We start from the raw sequence: 18098 nt of genomic DNA on the forward strand, positions 1-18098 counted from the left end.
AATGGTAAATTTAGAACTGAAGGATCCCCTCCCTGGTAACTTTCCTGCTGTGCCCTATCGGCACTTTAGCACCCAACTGAAGCGAACGCATTTAGCGAAAAGGGGCGGGAACGAAATCAGCTGTTTCGGCGAAAAAACAACAAAAAACGAATGCAGTTTGCTATCAAACCTGCATAGATAAGAGAAAAACATTGTAAATCAACTTTCTGCTTCAAAAAATCAATCAATTTCAATAGCACTCTCAAGACATTCAAGAAAGACTTGAAAATTCTAAAAGGCTAGGTATTTCCTAAAATGTGATGATCTTTCGAATCAAAGCTTATCGATGCTTTAGAACTTAAATAGTTCTACATCCTTGGGCTAAAAGCAAACATCAAACTATTGCCAGTCAATAAGAAAACTTATTTTTCGAAAAAATTGCAATTAATTCATTATCTCGCTGCAACTTTAGGTCAAACATCATCCCCTGATAGGGCATATTTCGACGAACGGAAGCCGAATATACCCGATCGGAGCCGAGTAGTATTCGAGCATGCTCTGTCGCTGTAGCTGCTCGAATGATCTCTTAGTGTTACCCGATTGATGCGTGTCGAAAAATGGACAAATTGGCTTATCAAAATATGACCCATTTCGGGAACGTCGAACTACAATTTAACAGTTTCTAGGTTGCGCTAAACATAATGTTTCGATTGGAGGTAACAAAACAGTCTTGTGAAGTTCAGGTATTCACGAGACGCAAGTTTTTATATCTACTCGAACGCTAGTATCTGTGGTTCATAAAGTCACCGACAGAGTACTTGATACAAATGTGCTAGTCCCCTCGTCCAATGAGTGTGTTGCTTCGCTTTAAGCCCGTTTAAATATTACGTAACATGAAAATTGCCATTTTTACGAACCCTTACCTTTTTGTAAAAATTCCTAACATTTGTCAATACTATCTCCACCCCTAACCATAACGCGTAACTGAGGGATTTAAAAAACAAATTGATCAAGGAAAAATTCTTCTTGTTGAGAATTATTTTTCTTCGAATTCAGCATGTTACGCGAAAGGTTAACTCTAAAGACCCCCGCCCCGTTAATTGGGTTGTTTAGCTTTTCACGGATTTCCGATTTTTATATATCATCTAAAAGAGTGTAATTTTCTGAGTAAAACGTGATTTTTTAAAACTTTATATCATTATCTCTCGATTTTTAAATGAAGAATAAAAATTCGCTCTAAATCGCTACAATGACAGTTAGCATATGGCCCAATCGCTACAATGGACAGTTCGCCAATATCATATGGTCGAACTGTCCATTGTAGCGATTTCGAGCAGTTTTAAATCGTGATTTAAAAAGCGAAGAACGATAAAATTTTTTTTTAATCACGTTTTACTTATAGCGAATTTCTTTATTCCACTGTGTGCGGGCAAAACTGCCGAGGAATAATAAAACGTCATCGCCATTTAAGACGCAAGTAAGAAAAAGATGCCAGATAATTGTTTACGAACTTGGCACGTGCGGTGGTGGGTTGAAGCTGACAAATTTTACAATGCGCTTCGGGTAGCACGGCAGGTCAAAACCAATAAGGTATATTACAAAGGAGTGGCAGATTAGTTCTCGATATGCGATCAGAGGTGGCGAGTTAAAAGTTGTGACGTCACAACAATAGTTTACGTTCGGCATTCAGTGCAGATTTTCGACAAATTGTACTTTTTTCGAGTTTCTAACGTTCTACGGTTAGCAAAAAACGCGAATGCAATCGTGTGGAGGTAAATCATGTGGTGTTTGGTTTATCAAGCCTAAAAGTTAGGCATAAACATACATGCTTCTCCCAAAAATTCCGATGTTGAGAAACGCTGGCGTTTGTTCTGTCGGATACCAAATCTTCCCGCAATGTTTTATATTTGTTCATAATATTTTCGCGCGGAGGATTTCGAGCATAGATTCCAGGCCGATTCCTGGCGCATTTTAGCATCGGAAGGTAATGTATCAATTTATCATTCGTAGCTGTCCAAAAGTAATTTTTTACGTTTTAGCCGTCCCAACAATTTCTACACTTTTATCGGTGAATCCGTCATCACGGACGGAGCAGAGCTTTTAAGGCAACACGAAACAGATGCACCAGCTCAAAAATACGCTCCTTCGGCCAAATATTAAAATACATATTTCACGCCATTCAAAGAGAAGTTCATTATGAGTTACCTGTTTGAAAATAAAAAAAGAGCTCTCTAACAAACCTGGAATCGCGGTAGAACTCACCCCAAGTGATGAAGAGGACGACATGTGGACCTACAAGCAAGCGACCTCTTAAGGAATCAGATGGAGTAAAGTACGCCATGAATTATCTCGCTCGATCGGTTTTGGAAAGCAACCCCGAAATGGGTATTTACACCTATGAAATTACAGACTCTTCTTAAGACGACTGCCATAAAAAAAATATTTTGAAGATCTCTCTAAAGGTGGGCTAGTTTAGTTAATCTATGACAATACCTGGGAGACAAATGTTGTTCCTGATGTTATCATAGTACAACAATATAATGCATTCCATACGATTTCAAGCAAAATCTTTACATTTTCTTATGCCAAACTGTGTTTAATGGGTTGTTGTGACGTCACGATCTTAGTACGCGAAAAATGTTGCTGCCTAACACTTGCAACCACGCTCATCTGCCGCTCCTTCGTATACACCTTATTGGGTCAAAACTGGGTCAAAATCGAGCGATTAAAGAAGGGTTTTGACAGCAGTTAGTGCGCTTCCAGTTAAAAACGAGGTGAGCACGTGGAATAAAGAAATTCGCTATTAGAAAATGCAGATCTTTCAGATGATATAAAAAACTGATATAGATAAACAACCCAATTTTGCCTCAACAATCTGTATAAAAAACAGACTACGCCACACCGCGTTATGTAATTATTGATGAACCCTTTGCGTTTTATTTGCACGGATAATATCTGTAAATTGTATTTGTATATTTCAAAAATTATGTCATAATAAAAGAATTGAAACATGAAATATCTTAAGCCATTTAAAAGAAACCATACTGAAAATGATTGAATTTGCCGTAATCAAAAAATGATTGGTAAGTTTACTGCGAACAATTTTCTATGATTGATATAGAAAAACCTTTTTTTGGAAAAATCTCCAAAACCATAAAATCGATGCTTAGCAACATTACATTTTATAGTAAACTTGCCATTTAAACCTCTGAAAAGGTTTTTGTTTTCGCCTTTGCTTTGCGTGGTTTTTATGTGATCCATATTACTATCGTGAAACGCATGTCAGTTCCATCTGCATTTTCGTCGATTTTGAGTCATAAGTACCAGCGGTTAGAATCGTCAATGCTATTCAAAATAAGTAATAATAGAAAAAAAAATAGAACTTGTTCTGCAAATTAAAAAAAAATAAGGTCAGGTTGTCCCATTTAAACAGTAATCGCATACCAGTCCCATAATGGATATTATAAACAATAACGTTTGTATTCAATGTAAAAATGCTTTTTTCCACAAAATTTTATTCGTCTTTGTTAATGATAAGTGAAAACAACGCCTAAAACAAATTGAAAGTTATCAAAAATAACCAGATTAAAACCGAGACAATTGTCAACAGAGCTATCGGCGAATGCGTAACAAGCAAGGATCAGATCTAAAAAGGATATTTTGTACGAGATTAAACAATATTTTCACACTTGCACTTCCAGCGAAACCAACAAGTTTGATAAGAATAATCTGATTCAGTCTCAGTGGTCATAAAGACTGGGACTGAGATGCGATGATTTTACACACTCTAATGCAAAAGAATCGCATATCAGTCCCACTCTAGGTCCTACTATAATTTATTTCATTGTAATAATCTAAACCAAAAGAATTTTCTATGAAAAAATGCGCAGTTGTCTTTATTTGTGGCTATTTCCGCCTCTCTTGTTCCATTTGGCAGAATGATAACAATAACAAAGCGGCATCCATAACGTACGTCACGCAAATATGGAAGAAGAGGATAAGAAAACAGCGATAATTTGTTTTATAATCGAACTGCAATTTTCTCACATAGAAATGCAGTTCTATCTGTTGTGACCAAACTCTTTGACGGTCACAATAAAATCCGTTGGTCGCTGAGCCAGCTTGATCTTTACTCCTATTTATATTGTATTTTTTTAGTGTCAGCAAACCGCAGTGCCAGGTCCACAATTTGTGTTTGACGATGCCTGTTGTTTGTTTACACGTATGAATAATTGTTAGTAAATGTCTAAGCAAAAATTACGCATTTACATACTCCAATGTTATGTTTGAGTTTTGTTTAATTTTTGTTTAATAGCCTCGTTTGGTGCCATTTTGCTTAGTTTTTGTATATAAGTTATTTCTATTGTTTGTTTATATGAATTATTTATTTAAACTATTTTGTTGTATTTTGCATGTATATAAAATTTAAATTTAAGAGAAAACAAGTCGTAGATTAGATCAATAGAATCAATAAATTGTTCTGAAAAAATCAAATGATGATAAATAAAACCCTGGCACCAAACTAAACGATAAGTTTACAAAAGCGACGAGTCGTTGGGTACAAACAACGGGGTGGTGCGCTACGCGGCAGGGAGGGTCACGATGGAAAGCGGACAGGTTGTAAATAAAAAGGTCGGATAGAATATGCGGGAGAATTTTTGATTATAACCCGGAGGAGTGTCGGAGGAGTCGCGCGTTGAATATCCAGTTTCGAAGTTTTGGCGGAATAACGCCCTAAGTGAGACCTTTTGTGGCCAAATTGGAAGGCCATTTTGTACGCTTAGTTTTGGCGCGTCGTTGAAAACCGCGGCCGTGGTGAAAGGCGAGTTGAAGCCAGTTGAAGTCATCCATAGTGCAACAGTGACACCCTCCGGGTTACCCGCCAGCCGATCATCCATCGATCCACAAGCCAGGTGCTACCCTTGTGACACCTCACCGATAACCATCGAGGCCGCCTTGTCCGATACTACAACGCCCAGCTGGCCAGAAGACCGGATTCGACCAGCGAAATCACCGCATCTCTTAAACAGCAACGCAGCCAAGCCACCCAATCAGCATCTACACCCCCAGCGAGCGGAGTGCCCGACGGACGTTTTACCATGAAAAAAGAAAAAAAAGCGCAAGTAATATTATCCCTACTAACCTTTCCTTCCCGCGAAAAGTAATTATAATAAAACTATTGTATGGTCTCGTAATTTTCAAGCTGTTCTTTGTTAAAATAATTCCGAGTCCTTTTGACTTGTTTCGGCTCAGTGTTAGTGTATTATCTGTGAATTTCGCTCAGCGACCAACGGTTGAGGTGGGTTGAAAGTCCGCCCAATTGAATTTTCTACAGGAGACCAAAGTAACGACCCGGAGCTGGGAAGTAAAAAGCAACTAGAAGCAAGTGAATTGTAACACTGTCTGCCTGATTCTATAGACTAGAAAAGTTAAGGATAGTTAGAGACTCCTTCCTCTTCTGTAAGGAAGGTCTCCCATACATATCAAACACAAATTTCTACATAACTGGGAAACTAATCGAGTGAATGGAACCAAATTTGGCATATAAGGCACGAGACAGTTGCGATCAGCTGATTTCAGTTGGTTTTCAATCCTTGACAGCCTCTGGTATGTTCAAACGGTCGCAACTTGGATGCAACCCGGATCGAAAAGCGTAAAAAACAAATTTTGGCCGATCATGCATAGCTTGGGAAACAATTCAAAGCCAAATTTGAAAATGAGAATTCAAAATCCCTACTCTGGGGGGAGAAAACGGTGGTTCCATGCAAATGAAACACTCATTTCAACCACTTTCCGGCAAACAGCTCAACCCTCTAGTGCACAGTGCCGAATTTAGACGGTCTTCAGTTGAACCTCTAGAAAGCTTCAGTCAATACTTAAAAAATGTTTATAAAAATTCATGGTGATTTTTTTGACGTGCGTCTAAAAATTAGCTTGGGCACTAGAGGGTTAATATAATCGGGATGCTGCACAGAAGCCCAAAATCGACCCCAGACGCCATTTTTAAATCCAAAATGGCAACTCCTGGTTTCTAGAAAACAACCAAAAATGGCTGAATACCATCCAATATGGGTGTTTCCAAGGCCGGCGCCAACGGTTTCACTTCTTCATGTGATGAAAGACATGATACCAGAGATTTTCCGACTCAGAAAACTACTCGAACAAAACTAAAAGATCGCTGGTGGGCGTTATGTTTCGTTTTCGTATCTATTTCGACTTAGCGGGATAAATGAGCCGACAGCTCTTTTTGAGCTTAAAGCAAAACTGGCAGTATGCCACGTACTCGAAAATAACGAAAATCGTTCGAATGGAGCTGCACAACGCCACCCATGGTTTATGAAGCCAATCACCTTCCCAGGATTCAAAGACCAAATCTCTTTAGGCTGTAAACTGCCATTGCCTAGAAACCTTGATCTGCGTTTAAATAATGCACCACAACTACAAAGTATAAACACTATAGGGGAAAGTAGGTAAAGACGGACATCCTAAGGTTTAATCTAAATAGTTACTTAGATATTGCTATTTAGATCGCAGTAGTCATACAAATTGAAACTTAAGGTCATTTGTTTTCATAATCATTTTTGGTATTAGTAAACTTCCTCCAAGTTTTACGTGTTTTGGGTCTTCAAAAATAAGACTACAAATTGCTGTTTTTTGACATGGTTGGGAAAGACGGACACTTGGGGTGGGTGAGATGGACACTACGAAGGTAAAGGTGGACACTCACAAAAAAGATGTAGTACGTTAAGTATTCTTTTGATTTATGTGTTAAGTGATGGCCATACATTACTCTACGTTATTAGAGTCTATCTATACATCACGTGAACAGTTTGAGAGGATGGGTTTCGATGAAGGCGAAAATTCTTCGCCTATATGGCCTGTTCTAACTGCTAAGTGATTAATATCTGCTGGTTTCTCCCGCGGATGTACTTTGTGAACATCTGTAGTACACAACAGATGCTTCATGTGAAAATTCTTGGAAAATCCGTGTGTCCATCTTTCCCTACCTTAGTGTGTCCGTCTTGCCCGACCTGGTTGTAAATTTTTCAAACGATCGTAGCTCTTCATCGGAACATCGAAAATCTGCTGGATTTTCACTAGAAAACAGAGGAAAGACTAAATAATCACTTTACTATTGTGAACAAATGAAAACACTTAACTTTCACGAGTTTTTCACTATTTTCCGTGGAATAAAAATTACATCAAATAGCGCGTTCACGAAAATATTCTTTGTTTCGCTTACAAATTTGACAGTTTGCTTGCTGAAAACCGATAATGCAACTCAAAAGCATTAACACACTATAAAGAAGGTATTCGCATCACTTAACTATCATAATACATTCTAGTTTGTGAAATATTAAAAGTGTCCATCTTACCCGCAGTGTCCGTCTTTACCTACTTTCCCCTACATCTAGTATATAGTGTCTATACTACACAGCAGATGTTCCGATATCTCACTTTACACAAAGAAAAAGAACTCTTTTTTTTAGCTGTAAGAGCTTTCTTGAATGATTTTTGTTTGATGTTATAAATCTTTTAGATTGGGAACACTCTTTGACATCCAACCGATTGGTATTACCTATTGTTCCTCCTAGTGTTCAAGCTCCATTTCCATTACAGTTTTATATACCGCAGAAAGATTCTGGGCCGATAAACTGTGAGGTAGACTTTTGTTTTGCAAGTTCGTCTGCCCTTTCATTCCCACCAATGCCACAATGTCCTGGAACCCAATACAAATTTACTGAGTTTGTTTGACACAGCTGTCCGATGTGAGAATACATTCCCAGACAATCTTGAATGTAGTTATTACGTTAGGCCCCGATCTTTCGAATTCCCTGTAACAATTGCTATATTATTTATATTTATATAATATTTAAGTAGATATTGATCGCGTACAAGATTTCATACGCTACGGCAGTGTAATTGTTTTCATTTTACACCGCAATGTGCTTTATTTTGTTTAGAGAACCTCTAAACTACAAACTATATTTCCCTAATTTAAAATGAAAATGTTCATACATAATGTTGGTTTGTTTAACATCAATTTGACATCAATGAAGACCATAGAGCTCAGTCACGCACATTAACTGTAGATTGTTTTCCTCATAAACTAGCTTTTACCTCAGTGGGGAAAACGAACTAAATTATAGAACTCTGTGTATAGCTCCGTACCGTAAATCAAATATTCAAATTGAAGGATACATTCTGTTAGAATAATTACAGTTCTCGGAGAAATGAGCTAACTTTCTAATTAGCGAAAGTAAAACAATCGTCACGGGAACTTTGACAGTAGATTACCATCTTTCTCGATCCGATTTTTACCATGTAAAGCCTGTAAAGCATATTGTACCATCGACCGTTTCGCTCAGATATTTCACAACTAATTTTAAGTGCACAGAATAATGAATTATTATTCTTTTATTACAACAATCAACATGTCAGAGATTTCTATAAATACAAAATATCTCATATTTCAATGTTTTCTTAGTTAGAGCTATAAATTTAAACTCTTATACGCATGCAGTGTATACGATTTATTTAATCCAGTAATGATATACCAGTAGTTGAATCTTGTAGGCTAAACCGAACAATACCGAAGTAACATGCAGTTCTCCCATCCCGGAGGGAGCAATAAATTAATGTTCAACGAAGCGTGCCACCTGATTCCACCCATATTTCCCACGCCTGCTGTAAGGGCCTACCGAAGACTCCTCAACGAGGAGGAATGATGGGGCGAACTCCGCAGCTGGTACTGATTTTTCCCCCTAACGCAGGAGGCTCCGCTCTGCGGTATGTTTAGATGTCGTGTCCTTTTTTCGCCATTATTTTGTTTACTCTAACTATTACACGCGACTATCGGGGGCAAGCTCGTGTAATAATAAGTTGTTGATTTTCGCGACTTCGTAAGCGTAGCTGTTGCTTCCGACGGTGCAGTTCATTTACAGTCACCGTTTGGCCAATTTGCTAACCGCATGTGTTCTGCAGGAGTAGGTTATGTTAGTTGTAAAACGGCTGCCGCGCTCTAAGGACACCAAACATCTATGGAAGGTAAGTACCACAGTTCCGTTCGGTATGGAACAAATCAAATCCTGGCAGTTTATACGTTTGAAGTAGGGAAAAAGTTTTTGAAGAGTTATACACTCAACTTACGCACGGGATCCACTTCAGGTCCTTAAGCGTAATAGCGTGCAATAAAGAAGCAACAGACTGTCCAAATTTATTTCCGGCTAGAACGTGTGGTTTAGCGTTCACCAATGAAATCTACGATATACATTTGCACACTCGTCAAGTTGCCACACAACAAAAAAAAAAAAAACAAATCCTGCGGAAGGATAGCAAGTTATTCGTAACAAAACTGCAGTTGTCACGCGATGTATCCGGTCTATCGTCACAATGTATCGCCTGTCTTCTGCTTCGATTTACAGGGACACGACGACAGTAGTGCTATGTGCCTCATTTTTAATCAGACTACACCATAAGCTAAAAGTATCTTGACATTTTCCTATTTTTTGCTGTTACTTTTCATCAGTGTGTGCTTTTGGCGGGAACTTTTTGAAACATTAAAAAATTATAACTTAGCTCTTCTATAATGCAACTATATAAATCCTTGGAAGCCGTCCTACTTTATAACTAAAAGTACCACTTTCCCGAATATGCTGCTACTACTAATTCTAGATGCGGGACGTCAAAAAATCTGTCTGCGAAACTCATAAACAGAAGAATGGATGACCAATAAAATCAAATTGCAACTACAAAAAAAAATGAAATTATAATTCACGAATAGTTCAAAAAGGCTCAAGAAGTAGTGTGGAATCGAAAAAAAATATTAAAAAGTTCACCACGAAAAAATTTTACTTTTTGATAATTTGTTAGAAAACAAACGGATTTTCACGGCAATCAATTTTCGGAGGTTTTTAAACAACGTTGCATTTTCACGGTTTTACAAGTTTTAGATTATTTGACACAAGATTTCAAGTTTTGATTTTTCGGAAGTAATTTTTTTATTATAAACTGTTCCGAAATTGTAAACTCATATATTTTCAACTCAAAAAAGTCGTTTACGAGGTCTCATACAAGTTTTGAACGCATCCCTCGCGTTTAATAATAAACCTCTGAATAAAAACGAACATATGGAAAACTCGGGGAATTGTTTTTTTTTTTTAATTAAATTAGTCGCATACAATGCAAACCAAAGGCTCAAACTTTGCACGAAGTTATTTTGGATTAACTGAGCAAGACAGCGATAAAACTATTATATGAAACTAGCCAATTCATGAAGCCGGCGTTTGAAGCTAGTTCGTTGATAAATACTTGCGAACTGCGATAAACACTTGGCTCAGAAAGCTTAACCAAGTTAGAATTTAAGGGGTTAAGACGCATAATCGAGGGCAACAAATCGGAAAGATTTCCTCCGAGCCAAATGACGATAATGAGTAATTAAGAAGTAATTAAGAGTAAGTAAGAATTTTGGATATCAAACCAGTGTTACCCTCATATATTGCTAATTTCGCAGATATGTTACGAAATCATTTAGCAATAATTATTTGGGATTTCTTTAAGTTCTGCAATAAAGTTTGAATTTGATAACTATTGAAGTGGCTATAATTTTCAAATCAAAATTCCAATATTAACTGACGCAAAATTTTATTTTTATGACTAGAAAAAGTAAACCTAACATGAATTTTTAACTTGAATTTTTTTTGAGAATGTGCAAACATACTTACCATTAGAGTAGAGGTTGATATAGGGTAAGGAATGGCTTAAGCAGTAGCGCCTATTTTAATCAGTCGAAGAAAACAGGCCTCAAACTCCTGCATTTTGATCAATATCGACAATTTCAATGATGGAAACGAAAACTTTGACTGTCTAGCTGCCTCACGAATATAAGTAATACCGTTAATCACAAAGAAATCTGTGAACAATTGCAATTGAAACAAATCGACCTATATTGCAGCCATTCAGGAGCCACTTCGGGTGCTGAAAAAAAAACGCCTGCAAAACAGATGGAAACTGCTTAAAATAGGTTCAGGGTGATTGGAATAGTGTCCCTCGATTCGTAACTTTGATTGACGATTGTCAAAGTTTGCTAACTTAGTTTTACAATCTCAAAACAAGTTCTGATAGAGAAAACGATAGCGAACAGATTGATATACTACTGTTTGAGTTTCACCCAACACATTTCGAGTATTTCGTCGGAATACACAGGCGGTTCCTAATGCTGCTTGAAATATGTTCCCTACCCTATATTTCTTTCGTCGCTCTACATAATGCATTTGTTGACGTTGAAAAAATACGATTTTGTATAGTCGAGCATATATTGGTATAAACAATATTGACATACATAAAAAGAAGAACTTAACTTGAACTTGAAGAACTTAACTGAACAGCATAAATTCCTACGTAATACAGCGTCCTTTCAATTCCTTCAGCATCATATGTTCAACGTTGTCTTCGGAAGGAGTATAAAGGGTAAAATCAGTCATAGACAGAAATGGTAAACCATCATCCAACCTGTGAGCATACATTTTGCATTGAACCACTAACCGCAACCAGCGCGCGATTTATGGTGGTTACTCTCTAACGATATATTTATTGGGACATCAATTTCCTTAGGGGTATCGCAATCTATTCTTGATTTCGATCAATGGATAAAGAAAACCATTATAACAAATCAACAAGGCATACCTCTTCCTTGATTCGAACGGCACAGTAGTACATACTGCCGAGGTTGGGGAAATAAGTTATAAAAAAAGTTGTAACCCTAGTTGTGTTGTTCGCGGAGGACACAGGACGACGAAAATGGGCCAAGCTAAGAAGATGACTTTAGTTTCCTCACCAAAAAGGAACGGTTTCAGTTTTGGCGTCGCTTTGGAAGCTACAGGATCTTTTACTAGGGCTCAGAATTTAATTTACAGTTGGAAATGGTTGAAACCCTGGACTTCAAACGGTTATTAGAACGTGAAGGCAGGAAAGAGTATCAGTTAATTTTGCGAAGATGCAATGAGTTTGGTGCGATACAACGACGTATTCACTTTTTTCTGTTCAAAATGTATGTAATAATAAAGTTTGCAATAAACTTTCATTGTAAATTCCAGGCTTCGAGTATGTAGTCAACCGACCACCGCAGGCAAAAATATGTTTCGGCTCTACCATCGAACGGGAAGCCGTCCCGTTGCAAGGCCCAGCCAAAAGTTCAATCATGCGACGCACAATGAGTGAGCCGCTAGGAGAGAATCTCGCTCCTGGATCGCACAATATCACCTATTATGACAATGCTTCTCGCCCGATTCTCAAAAGCTTGAGGTGCAAGTCCCGAGGTTATGGTCCTCTGTCATCCAGCACGCTTCGCTTCAAGTACGATGAAGTGAGCCATAGTCCCGGTATGGGCGATTATGACCCTCACAAACAATCGCCGATTAAACCATCAAAGAAACCGTTTGGGGCTTGCGTACCACGATGGCATGACGTTGCGTATCCAGCTGTGCCAGGTCCGGGCACATACACCGCGAAGAATCGTCGCAACATTCGAAAGCACTCTTTTGGAGGGAAAATTAAAATTATTCCGGCTACTATCACCGTCTGTAAGACGGAAAATTTTGATAAATGCCAAAATTGCAACACCACGCCCGAGGTGGATTACTGGAAGAATTTCAAAACCGATCGCAGTTTGTGCCGACGCTGCATGGAGTTGGAAACAGATGAAGCCAAGTATCGATCCAAAACCAAATCGGCGATGTTTCAACGGTTGGCGCAGCTACGGGAGTACAAGGTAATTTGACCCAACAATGTGACTTGTTAATTGATCAGGATCATTGATTTTTTCTACTTTTCTTTCAGCGTATTCGGTATTGCTCCTTCTATCACAAGCACGATAAAACCACGGCTGCAATTCAGTTTGTGAGTAATCGAGATTTGAAACGCAAATTTGCTGTAGAGAATTATCTTTCAATGTTTGAATAAGTAGACCAAACCCGCAATAACATGCCTTCTTTTGCGTCTACCTAATCGATCTTTCTTTTTAAAAAAAAAACGCCAGCCTTCAGTACTGCAACTTTATTGTTCTCTAGGCTAATAATAGCGAATATTCCCGGTTAGACAATCGCAACGACGGTGACAAATACCCCTCAGCGCAGCATCGGTGTACAATATCAGTAAAATTGGCGAGTCACAATCCGTGAAAAATTGTCGTAAAAGAAGCATTATGCGAATACTAACTTACTATCTACCAAGTGTGCAGGATTAAATAACATTTACAGTATAAAATATGCATACTTACTTATCGTTGATCTTCATTGGTTCACCTTCTGGTGCCTCGCGTTGGGTTTGCTGCTCGGTGGAGTCATTCGCGTTATCCGGCGCAGTGTTCCCGACAGCCGAATCACCGCTGGCTTCCGATATAGTCGTGCGCTGCAGTGCGGTCGAAATGAGCTTCACTTTGTCGTTCCCAACGGCGGTGGAATCCTCACTCATGTCGGCGTCGGCACTCGTTCCAGCAGGGGAGTCCGAGCTGTCTGGCAAGTTTGCGTATGGGTTACTCGACGGGGTAGATTCCGACGTAGACATTATTGATGGGTTAAGCAAGTTTTTCAAAATGTGTGGATTGATCAGTGTGTCCAAATCGTGCTGTTTAAGCAGTTTTTCCAGTACCATTTCGTCAACAACTGCGGCTTGCTTCTGCTTGTTGCTACGGTTTGAGCATCCAGTAAGGCTGCGTTCCGGGTTTCGGCGCTCCGAAGACATTGAATATGACGAAGTGTTTGTAGTCATCGTGGGTGCCGCTCCGTTTGGGTGCTGGCTATTGCGCTTCTGTCCGGATGTATCTTCAAGCGGATCTACCCAATCCTCGTCATCTGCCTCATCGGCTTCCGTGTTCAGATCGCGTTCGAATTCATCATCTGGATCAACATTTTCGTCGCCAGTCACATCGAAAAGGCGTGCCCTCAGCCGTTGAGTTATTTCTTCCAGTTCGGTAAACTTGCGCTTCAAAGCACGGCTTAGCGAAGTATTGCCAGCATCAATCCCAACGCAGTCAACATCGATCGATAACGGAATTTGAAAATTGACACTATCGTCGAGACTTTTGAAGAGTGTTACATTCTCTTGCGGAGTTATGTTTACCTGAAATAAACAAACTGAAGATCTGAAAAACGGAATGTACATAACCTTACCTTAATTTGCCCGTTGCAACGTCCAGAGAAGTCCATAATGTTATACCAACCGAGAATACACGGCATGCCGTTCAGAAAAACACTCAGATCTACAGCAGTGAAACCGATCACCGCGTCCTCCATCGGGGCTGGTAACAGTCGGCATTTAGCTAAGTCGCTATTGTTCGCAGCTTTACGCCAAACTTTCAAAATGAAGCGCTTTTCATCCTACAAAGAATACATTGTAAAAATGCTATTAAATTTAATTTTTCGACAGCCAGTACACTCACATTAATCATCAGATCTACCGGAAGCACAACTTCGAACTTCTTCTGCCAGCTCGGATTAGAACAACTTTCAATGACGGCAGTCGTATAGACAATGCCTTCATGTGATTTAACCGTATTGGGTGTACCAGGCTGCAGGTTGTATCCCTCGAACGTAACATACGCGCTCGGTTCTACTTCGGTTCGCTGAACACCACCTGGTTGTGTAGATCCCGGCCCGGAGGCTCGATTCTTGTTACGTTTACTATATTTCTTACTAACATTAAGCTTCGGTAAATTCACAGCTTGCTCAATTTCGACGCAGACCTTAAACAATTTGTCTCCCACAGGTAGCACTTTCGCTTCCGCTGGTTCGGGTACAGCTTCGACCCCCGCTGTTGAGGTTGTCAGCAAGCCGGCTTCTAGGCCAGCCGCAGCCGTCTGAGCTAGTGCTCGTTGCAAATTCTCCAGCAGGTCCGAAGTTTGTCGTAGCTGAGGATTGTTGGCCTGCGAGTGCGGGGAAGCTGGAACACGCTTTTCGGCAAAATTTTGATCATAACACGGCGCTGTGCTACGTTCTGATGAGATTGGCAAACGCTGGGCGAGATTTTCGATGAAAGCGGACAGCATGTTGGCAACTTCGGACTGCTGCTTACCGGTGTTTGTCGTGTTGACTGGGCGGTAGTGCTCGCGATCTCGCTCATGATTAAGACCGGTTGACGGGGTTACCATGCTCTCCGATGGAGGATTGTCCGTTTGGGCAAAAGATGATACTTGAGTGGTTGGGTGACTGCAATGAAATTATTCGTTCTAGGGTGTTTTTAGTTATAGAATTGGATTTACTCTACTACTCACCTCTCGTTTTCTGGTTCGGGAACAATTGGACGATTTACCAAAACCGGGGCATCACCAGATGTGTGCGTTAATCCGCGCGACAGCTTGAAATACTCGATCTGATTCTCTGTCCCAATTGCAAGAACGGCCTGCAATTGACCACAGGGATCGCCAGCTAATGGTGAACCAATCCCGCTCCAGCCGTCAATCGAGATAACCGGTAGCTTGGCACGGCTCAAATGATCTGCCAACTGTGCATCACGAAACGCAATGTAGAACTGATGCAGTGGCAATCGTGTTACACCAGTCAGTTTCTCCGCTGCTCCTGGAGTTTTCTGCCATAGTTCAACTAGCATGTGTTGGTTTTTGGTTCTATCTAGAAAGCGGTTGTCCGCCAGAACGGGAAAAGTGATCATATAATTGAATGACTTGCGATCTTGCCCTAGTTCGGTTGTAAGAATCGGAGGGTCCTCTGACCAAAATCCATGAGCCACGATAAAATATCCTCCAGTAGGTAGCGACGGGACATCCTTTAGCTGTCCTAAATGAAGTATACCGTATAGTAACTTCCTTGGCAATTCTAAGGTGTCTTCATGTGTGTCCATCGCTTTCGGACCATGATCGCGTGAAGCATCTTGCTCATTTTGAGGATTGTTTATATTGGTGGGTGCTTGATTTGAAGATGCTTGATGCATAGGTAAATTATTTTGGTTATTTCCTACTCTTGTAGTTCCCTCGTCTTGTGTGCAAGCTCTAGGAATACAATCAAAATGAGATCGTTCGGGAAGCATCGAATGACATCTAGCTGGAGCTGGTTTGAAAGACCAACATGGTTGTGGACAATGAATCTCACTTTCATCCGAAGAACTGCTAATCGAAACATTTTCCTTATCAAGTAGAACTGCATCAATCAGTTCTTTGCCAAAATGCAAACCACGAGCACCAAGCTCCAAACGTACGGTTAGCATTCCAAGCAGAATATCATCTGACGCTAACCTGACCGGACATTTCTTATAACAAGCAAATCTGTTTTTGATCAGTTCGTCTAGCTTTATCGTGGAAGATCCCAAAAACGACTCTTTTCCCGATCCTCTATGATGGAAAGTGGTTCCGGCGGACATGTAAATCAAAAACTCAAACTGCAACTCCTCGTGATTTCTTGGGACAGTAAGCTTAGTCGTTGCTTTCGCATTGAAAATCACTTCTCCGCTGTCGGTTACGGAAAGGGATCGAAGCGTGACTTTAGGCCCTGCAACCGGTTGGGAGGGAATCTTAACTTTTACTGAAAATGTCACATCCACTAGGGATGACTGTTTGGATTTATGGAAAAGCTCCTTCAGACCCGCCTTGGTGAACTTGAAAGTCTCAATGACCATCCGTGCTGAGTTTACAATTTTTAGATACTCAACTTTCTGTGGTGCTGATGTGTTGTCAAACCTATTTAGTGCGTCCATCATACTCTCGGTCGGGGATATGGAGCATATTTCGCTAAGTGGTTCGTCCTCGGATCCGGATAAAGCTTTTCCTAGCAAGTAGTTGAGTACCTTATCACGAGATTGACCGTCTAAGGAGCGAAAAGTTCTTGGCTATAATTAAAATAAACGTAAACGAATTTCAGCTCAATGATTCAAAACCGTTTGTAAAAGAAGTTGCGAATTTCAGCTCAATGATTTTTCACTAACCTGCTGCTTGCTTTCATGCAACACCACCGGATCTCCCTTGATGAGCAACTTTGTGTCCTGTTCCGGAAGCACCAGCGATACTTGCGTTCTGCAGTCCTGCACCATATTTAGCTTGTTATCCTTGGGCACACGTTCCCGCAGACAATCGTCAAACTTTAGGCAAAAGTCCACACTAATCTCACCCAAACTAAACCGTCGCTGGCTCAAAATTTCCCCTTTCCCCGTTGCTTCCATGACCTGGCCACTTTCACTACGAAAGTTAACAATCTTACCCGGAATGGCAATTGAGGCCGTCCCAATCAAACTGTTGGTTCTGCCGGATATCAACCGCACCTGCAGCGGTTCCGCGGCACGTAGATACTTCCGAAATAGTTCTTCACTGGTTAACACTTCGTACTGAATACTCTGAATAGAACGAACTTTTCCTTGCTCCCAGTGCAGGACGGCAAGCGAATTGAGTGGCGGTTCCTGCTGACCCCACCAGCACAGACGAAGTTCTACGGCTGGATAGCTTTTGGCACTTTTCCACCGAATTCCGTCCGTCACGGGAAGGCGTATCTCTAGCGTTCCCCGTCGGCGGCCATTCACGTTCGGTGGAAGGGTGCAAAAATTTTTCTGCTGCAACTGTTGTTGAAGGTTGTGTGATCGACCCTTGCTAGCTATACCAATACCGGAGTACATAGCTCAACGGATGCTAGCATGATTACCCGACTTATCGGTAAGTCACACAAATTTAGAAGAAATATTACACGCAATTTCGAACAGTTCCAAAACTTTACCTCCTTCACTAGCTTGGGTTTTAAACTTTTTGTGTGAGGATGTCAAAGCGAAAAAAGGGCAGAGTAAAAGTGAAAACAAAAACGATTTATGGCCAGTCGATAAAGCAGTCTCGATTTGAAACGGTTGAAAAATGAAATTTGCCACAATCGGTCCTTAAGCCTGTATTACACTCTTTGTCCAATAAGGCAATCCACAAGACAGTTGCGATCAGCTTATTTCAGTCTGTTTTCAACTTATGACAGCTTTATGTATGTTCGATCGATCGCAACTTGGATGCAATCCGGGTCCAGAAGCGTAAAAAAAAACAAATGTTATCCGATTGGTAGCTCTATCGCGAGTGCCTATTCTAAATACAGTCGCCGTTCGATAACTGCAAGTCTTTTAACTGCAACGCTTTTTAACTGCAATAC

At 40.2% G+C, this 18098-nt stretch overlaps 2 protein-coding genes across 6 annotated transcripts; one reads left to right on the top strand and one right to left on the bottom strand.

Moving 5' to 3' along the window:
* Nucleotides 1-8777: 8777 nt before the first annotated feature.
* LOC129724861 (uncharacterized) lies at nucleotides 8778-13415 on the top strand. 5 transcript variants are annotated; one of them, XM_055680107.1, is made up of 4 exons: nucleotides 8829-8907; nucleotides 8965-9027; nucleotides 12075-12748; nucleotides 12817-13415. In XM_055680107.1, the coding sequence occupies exons 2-4, from the start codon at nucleotides 9021-9023 to the stop codon at nucleotides 12937-12939; spliced, it is 804 nt and encodes a 267-aa protein (XP_055536082.1). In that variant the 5' UTR covers nucleotides 8829-8907; nucleotides 8965-9020; the 3' UTR covers nucleotides 12940-13415. The 5 variants fall into 5 exon arrangements, with proteins under 5 accessions (XP_055536081.1, XP_055536082.1, XP_055536080.1 ...); XM_055680106.1 differs by having other exon boundaries at nucleotides 8778-9027; XM_055680105.1 differs by lacking the exons at nucleotides 8829-8907; nucleotides 8965-9027 and adding an exon at nucleotides 11343-11448.
* Nucleotides 13018-17757, bottom strand: LOC129724860 (uncharacterized). The gene is made up of 6 exons (XM_055680101.1): nucleotides 16909-17757; nucleotides 15248-16812; nucleotides 14417-15182; nucleotides 14148-14354; nucleotides 13256-14097; nucleotides 13018-13201 (listed from the first exon to the last, which is right to left on the bottom strand). Exons 1-6 carry the CDS (start codon nucleotides 17587-17589, stop codon nucleotides 13198-13200), a joined length of 4065 nt encoding a protein of 1354 aa, XP_055536076.1. The 5' UTR covers nucleotides 17590-17757; the 3' UTR covers nucleotides 13018-13197.
* Nucleotides 17758-18098: the final 341 nt, after the last annotated feature.

The sequence above is a fragment of the Wyeomyia smithii genome, chromosome 2 (assembly GCF_029784165.1).
Source record: "Wyeomyia smithii strain HCP4-BCI-WySm-NY-G18 chromosome 2, ASM2978416v1, whole genome shotgun sequence".
NCBI lineage: Eukaryota > Metazoa > Arthropoda > Insecta > Diptera > Culicidae > Wyeomyia > Wyeomyia smithii.